General features: G+C 49.0%; 1 protein-coding gene across 1 annotated transcript in view; it reads left to right on the top strand.

Moving 5' to 3' along the window:
- The window catches only part of psmb8a (proteasome 20S subunit beta 8A), an 8,080-nt gene extending 1,047 nt beyond the window's left edge, over positions 1 to 7,033 (top strand). The window contains exons 2-6 of the mRNA XM_030346362.1: positions 1,369 to 1,522; positions 1,900 to 2,011; positions 2,453 to 2,582; positions 4,970 to 5,174; positions 6,810 to 7,033. Of these exons, the coding sequence (XP_030202222.1) occupies positions 1,369 to 1,522; positions 1,900 to 2,011; positions 2,453 to 2,582; positions 4,970 to 5,174; positions 6,810 to 6,898 (690 nt within the window). The 3' untranslated portion in view covers positions 6,899 to 7,033. The remainder of the gene's footprint in view (positions 1 to 1,368; positions 1,523 to 1,899; positions 2,012 to 2,452; positions 2,583 to 4,969; positions 5,175 to 6,809) is intronic.
- Positions 7,034 to 7,398: the final 365 nt, after the last annotated feature.

Below are 7,398 nucleotides of genomic sequence, written 5' to 3'. Positions count from 1 at the left end.
AAAACAACTAGAGATCCACTTCAAACTAAAGAGATCCACCGTCATCTATAGCCACGATAGATCCACTTATCTATAAAGAGATCCACTTCAAAAGAGATCTACTTCAATCTTAAGCGATCCACTAAAATCTAAACCACTAGAGATCCACTTCAATCTAAAGAGATTCACTACAATCTAAAGAGTTCCACTTCACTCTAAAGAGATCCTCTTCAATCTAAAGAGATCCACCTCAATCTGAAGAGATCCACTTCAATCTAAAGCAGAGGTCTTCAACGAGGGGTCCGCGACCCCTAGGGGGTCCGCACAGGTACTGCAGGGTGGGGTCGCGGTCGTTTGGGTTGATTAGACATTTTTTTAAATCCCCCCCGTAATTCTTTCCACAAATTGAAATGTCTTTAAATACACATTAACATGAATCCAACACACTAGCCGCGTTTCCATGGACACTTTTGATCCGATTTCTAATCAGAATAGATCTATTCCTATCATGCGATCCAAATGTACTATATATATGGGATTTACAGAAGTGGTAAGCATACATTCGTACGTACGGTCTCTCGCGCTCACCTGACACATCTGGACTGGGTGCGAAATTGCATGCATTGGATTTTAATGAAAGCCCAGCAGGAGAGAGCTTTTCTCTGCCTCCTCCTTCAAATAAGAAGAAGGACAGCACAGCGACGTCAGTTTCTCATCTGGTCTTTATGTCTACCTCCTCCTCTGCCGAAAACAAAACGTATTTGGATGAGAGTGAGCAGCGAAGACTGTTGGGAGAGAGAGTGTGCTGTTAAGGGATAATGTACAGAACGCCGGTCATTATCGGGAAAATAAGTGATCAGCAGAGAAATAGCCCGCCAAAGACGTTGACGTTGCTTAGCAACCGGACACGCTGGGGTTGATAAGTTACCGGACTACTAGCGGAGTAAAAGAAAGACACTAACAAACATCACTAATTTTCGTTTCCACATTTATGTTTTAAGAAATGTCCATTTGACTAGCTTTAATGCATGATTACATGCAACTGACAGACATTGTTGATCTTGGCAGGTATCAGTTCATTATGTTATGTTCTGTTTATGAATGGCAGTGGCATGGCCACCCTACTCACTGTACCTTGCACATGTTTAAAAGGAAAACATGAATATATGAACCTGTGTATTATTTGAATATCTTAGTATTGAATGCAAAATAACACGGTACATTTATACATGGCACTATAGGACCAGTTTAATATCAAACACATTGTATACAATATATAAGTAGGGGGTCCCCGCTCCATCTCTCCATCGGTTTGGGGGTCCTTGAGGACCCCTGCTCTAAAGCCACTAGAGATCCACTTCAGTCTAAAGAGGTCCTCTTCCCCCCCAGACCGCGGGCTTCCTGGCGCGGTGCGGCCGGGCCGGGGGTCCGGAGGCCCCGGGGGGCATCGAGCTGAACCACGGGACCACCACGCTGGCCTTCAAGTTCCGCCACGGGGTGATCGTGGCGGTGGACTCCAGGGCGTCGGCGGGCAGCTACATCGGTGAGGCTAACCCTGCTAACCCCCCCCGCGGCGCGTTAACCCCCCCGCGGCGCGCTAACCCCCAGCGGCGCGCTAACCCCCAGCGGCGCGCTAACCCCCAGCGGCCCGTTAACCCCCCGCTGCGCGCTAACCCCCAGCGGCCCGCGGCGCGCTAACCCCCTGCAGCCCGCGGCGCGCTAACCCCCAGCGGCGCGCTATCCCCCCGCGGCGCGCTAACCCCCCCGCCGCGTGCTAACCCCCAGTGGCGCGCTAACCCCCAGCGGCGCGCTAACCCCCAGCGGCCCGTTAACCCCCCGCTGTGCGCTAACCCCCTGCAGCCCGCGGCGCGCTAACCCCCAGCGGCCCGCGGCGCGCTAACATAAGCGTCTGTCTTGCAGCGTCCAAGGAGGCGAACAAAGTGATCGAGATCAACCCCTTCCTGCTGGGGACCATGTCAGGAAGCGCCGCCGACTGCCAGTACTGGGAGAGGCTGCTGGCCAAGGAGTGCAGGTCTGTCTGCCTCTCTGTCTGTCTGTCTGTCTGTCTGTCTGTCTGTCTGTCTGTCTGTCTGTCTGTCAGATGGTCTGTCTGTCTCGCTGCCTGTCTCTCTGTATGTCTGTCTCTCTCTCTGACTGTCTGTCTGTCTCTCTACCTGTCTGTCTGCCTGTGTTGGACGCAGGCTGCCCTAACATACAGTGTGTGTTTATGTGTGTGTGTCTCTGTGTTTGTGTGCATGTCTCTGTCTGTCTCTCTCTCTGTATTGTTAACAGTAGTCTCTCTCTCTCTCTCTCTCTCTCTCTCTCTCTCTCTCTCTCTCTCTCTCTCTCTCTCTCTCTCTCTCTCTCTCTCTCTCTCTCTCTCTCTCTCTCTCTCTCTCTCTCTCTCTCTCTCTCTCTCTCTCTCTCTCTCTCTCTCTCTCTCTCTCTCTCTCTCTCTCTCTCTCTCTCTCAGGCTGTATGAGCTGAGGACCAGCAGGAGGATCTCAGTGTCTGCTGCCTCCAAGCTGCTCACCAACATGATGCTGGGCTACAAGAACATGGGGCTGTCCATGGGCAGCATGATCTGTGGCTGGGACCAGAAGGTCTGTCCGTCTGTCTGTCTGTCTGTCTGTCTGTCTGTCTGTCTGTCTGTCTGTCTGTCTGCCTGCCTGCCTGTCTGCCTGTCTGTGTGTACTGCAGTGGTGATGTCCCTAAGACTGCAAGGGAATTTCAATTTCAATTTCGAAAATGAACTGGTCAAATATATACTGTTGTGTTAACATTTGATTTCCATTCCATTCCATTCCATCTCGAAGACGCCTTCGTTCAGAGTCAGATGCTTAGCGCAGGTCGACTGACTCGATCTCCTTCTCATACGTTCCCGTAGCGTCACAGTGCATTTGCCTGTTGAAGCTCAGCGTCCATCCACTTCAATGGGGCTGCACAGAACAGCTTTTTTTAGTGTGTCCAAGGTCACCGTTCATTGGCTAATGCTGGGATTATGTCCCTCCCACGGACGCTCAGCGTCTCTGAGGCTGAATGGAGGAGTGGGCGGGCCTGGACGCTGGGCTCTGCGTGATGATTGGAGGGTCTGCGAAAGGCTGAGGCCCTGTCCACACGAAGCCGAAACGGGCGAAACCGTTAAGGCCCATCCACACCCTACGGTAAATACGGATACGGACCGTTTCGGCCGGTCCCGGAGGTGTTTCGTCCGTCAATGGGTCCGTCGCCTCTGAGGTTACGAATCCGAGGTGCTCCAGGAGAAACGGAGCAATACCACCGGAAATCGAGGCGGTAGTATAGAGTCAAAAGTCAGACCATTCACGAAGTTCACGAGTAGTAATATCTGATATGTATATATATTGTATTTAACGTTTTATACTTACATTATACTATATACCTGACCTTTTTATTTTATGGCAATGAGTTGTAACTGGTCATTTGCCGATTTCGGATGACACAAAGCAAATCATCTCTACAGATGTCATGTTTGCGATTGTCGATGCCGTTAATTTGTGAAACGACTGTCACTGCCCTCTAGAGGATTTATTGCGTAACATCCACAAGAACGCTGAAACCAGACGGAGGTATAAAGGGTAGTTCCGGGGGCAACGTTTGGGGCGACGGACGAATTTCGTCCGGATCCGGAGGTATGGATCGGCCTTTACGGTTTCGATCTATCCAGTTTCGGAGTATCTCCGTAAAGACGGAGTCAAGCGAAACCGGGTAGATCTGTAGAAACGCTGTAGTACACATGCCAGGCCCATAAGGGGCGCTGCATCTGCTACAGAAATCCAGAAGGAAAATAAATAGGAAGAAGAGGCGAGCATGCGCATAAAGGGTGAGGCTCCGCGGACTTAACAGTCAATGGCTAGAGGGTCGAGGGGTGGGGCGATGACGTCATGGTTTACGGTTTCAGTCGGTTACAGGCGTCCACACAAATCCAAAAACGAAACCGGGTAGATTTGAAGGCACCTCCGAGGGTGGTTTCAGAAGTTTGCGGTTTCGGTCAGCGGATTCGCCGGCTTCGTGTGGACGGAAGGCCGAACCGTACAAGACCTTTGCGGTTTCGCCATGAAATCGGCTTCGTGTGGACGGGGCCTGAGTTGCATTTTGATTGACAGCGATTTTGAACTATAAAACATCGACGGAGCTCTCTTTAGTCCTCAGTCCCATCGCGGATTTTGCAAGCGAGGCGAAAGACAAACTGCAACCTATTTCTTGATATTTGATTGGCGAAATTGCTGGACAGTTTTCATCTTACATTTCATACACACAATTCCTTGTTTCAGTTTAACACAACTCCCACTTTTCCTTGTTGGAGTTTAATATCGTTTTGGTGGCCATCACTTTGATTCAGGGAGCCGTAGGCCTGCACTCCAAGTCCTGTATTCAGATCAGGACTTGGAGGGTGACAGGAGAAAATGTGATTTCTTGGTGTTCCTTAAAGACATGGAGTTGGACAGTGCAATGCCTCCGCTTTACAAAGTGTTCTCATTAGTGGCAACAATTGGAGCAACATCTGCAGGTGTAGAAAGGAGCTTCTTCTGTTTAAAGCGTTCCTACACCCGTAACACAATGGTCCAAGACTGTTTAAGCAGCCTAGGTCTGCTGGCCATTGAGAGCCCACTGGTCAAGTCACTGGAAAAGACAGCTAGTTGGTATGACAGGGATGACAGTCACACAGCATTCCCTTGAAACGGAAACGAGAGCAGAATTTACACATAAATAAAGGCCAGCTGCCACTGGGGTACTGTGTGTTCTATGTGTACTATGTGTGTACTGTGTATACTATGTGTGTACTATGTGTGTACTGTGTATACTATGTGTGTACTGTCTGTACTATGTGTGTACTATGTGTGTACTGTGTTTACTATGTGTGTACTGTGTGTACTCCAGGGTCCTGCTTTGTACTATGTGTGTACTGTGTATACTATGTGTGTACTGTGTGTACTATGTGTGTACTATGTGTGTACTGTGTGTACTCCAGGGTCCTGGTCTCTACTATGTGGACGACAACGGCTGCCGTCTCTCGGGGGCCATGTTCTCCACGGGCTGCGGCAGCAACTACGCCTACGGCGTGATGGACAGCGGTTACCGTGAAGACCTGACGGTGGAGGAGGCGTGTGAGCTGGGCCGGCGTGGCATCGCCCACGCCACGCACCGCGACGCCTACTCCGGGGGCGTGGTCAACCGTGAGTCCTCCAATCAGAATTTAGGGACGCACGATAGGACCAATCAGCACTCAGGGAGGTACGATAGAAACTTGTCTGCTCCGACACGGCTGAGAACTTACAGTGAGGTCTGTAGCATCACATGACCACAGAGAGGTCTGTAGCATCACATGACCACAGAGAGGTCTGTAGCATCACATGACCCCAGAGAGGTCTGTAGCATCACATGACCCCAGAGAGGTCTGTAGCATCACATGACCACAGAGAGGTCTGCAGCATCACATGACCACAGAGAGGTCTGTAGCATCACATGACCACAGAGAGGTCTGCATCATCACATGACCACAGAGAGGTCTGCAGCATCACATGACCACAGACTGACGAGATGTGAGGATCATGATGGAGGATAGATGGGGGGGGGGGGGGGGGGGTCTGTTCATATTGATCAAGGCCCAGTACATATCCGTACTAGTATTCTGAAAGACACAAAATGTGTGTGTGTATAATGTGTGTGTTTCTTTGTATTATGTGTGTGTGTGCGTGTGTGTGTGTGTGTATGTATAATGTGTGTGTTTCTTTGTATTATGTGTGTGTGTGAGTGTGTGTATAATGTGTGTGTGTTAGAGATGCGCGGTTGGCGGTTGCAGCCGTTGACTCCGCGGCTAAACCGCGGATCGGGCGGATGACGCAACAAAGAGTTATATTTTAATTAAATTCGGCGGGTGGCGGTTTAACCAATCAAATTAAAAATATGTATACATTGTTACACACACACACACACACACACACACACACACACACACACACACACACACACACACACACACACACACACACACACACACACACACACACACACACACACACACACACACACACACACACACTCCCGAAAGAAAGAAAAAGTTTAAATGAAGTGCCGATCCATCCCATGTCGCGTCTCGTTGCAGCGCCTTCCTTATCGGCCACTAGGCAAACGTCTCACAGATAAGACTGCGCCTGGGTTATTCTGTTTCGATATTAGTTATGTTTTAAAACAGCCCATCATTGTAGCCTACCACTCGTGGAATAAGGAATTTAAAAGAGATTACGGAGTGATTTGACTCAGATGTACAATTTGGCAATGGCAGCGTGAGATGCAAAGAACAAATTCAACTTGTTGTTCAATAACATCCACAGCTAAGAAAGAAGGTAGGAAAAATTGTCAGGCAGGCAAGTTTTTGGGGACCTCATGTACAATTAAAAATGTGAACATGAATGTTGCACTGTTGTGCGGTGGACTTTTTTTTTGAAAAAATTAAAAAAGTGCAATAGGCATTGGCCTAATTAGTACGCTCAAATAAGGTCTGTAGCATCACATGACCACAGGAGGTCGGCAGCATCACATGACCACAGAGGTCTGTAGCATCACATGACCCCAGAGAGGTCTGCAGCATCACTCGACCACAGACTGACTAGATGTGTGGATGAAATAAGACGGATGATGCGTTTGTGATGCGGTTGCGGGTAAAATAATAACCCATCCGCGCATCTCTAGTGTGTTTGTATTATGTGTATGTGTGTGAGTGTATAATGTGTGTGTGTGTGTGTGTGTGTTTCTATAATGTGCGTGTGTATAATGTGTTTGTGTGTATGTATGTGTGTGTGTGTGTGTAGTGTACCACATGAAGGCGGACGGCTGGGTGAAGGTGTGTAAGGAGGACGTCTCAGAGCTGATCCACAGATACAGGAAGGACATGTTCTGACCTCTGACCTCCCACCTGGAGCCCCATGTGACCCGGCCAGAGGACGGGCTCCTGATCAACTCTCATCATCACATCACTCATGATCACCGAACGTCGTGTCCAGGAATGTTTTAATAAAGCGCAGAGAGCAGAACACTGGGACTCCTGTGAGCTCATTACACCAAACATACTCAACGCCTTTAGTTCCAGCTCGTTTTCATCTACAAGCTTCAGTTAAAACCCCTAAATAGCATCGCTCGGGTACATTGGAACTCCACTGAAAAGGTGACGACTGATTAGTGACTTTTCCTTTGTTTTTCCTGACCTTCCAAGCCCACTAAGACAGACTTCCAGTGGTGTTGTGAGATAAAACACAAAGTCTTCGATATGGTGAAGAGAAGATTCAGTTAAGCCTTTAAAATGTGAGTCCGAAAAAGTTTATACACACAATTTCAATGCGTTGAAATCACACATTATAGCCTAGCTTGTGTTGTTAGCATGAATGCTACGTTCAGGTGTCT

The sequence above is a fragment of the Gadus morhua genome, chromosome 22, assembly GCF_902167405.1.
Source record: "Gadus morhua chromosome 22, gadMor3.0, whole genome shotgun sequence".
In the NCBI taxonomy this organism is placed as follows: domain Eukaryota; kingdom Metazoa; phylum Chordata; class Actinopteri; order Gadiformes; family Gadidae; genus Gadus; species Gadus morhua.
Note: the sequence above shows the minus strand (reverse complement) of the source record. Positions and strands in the feature narration are given on the sequence as shown.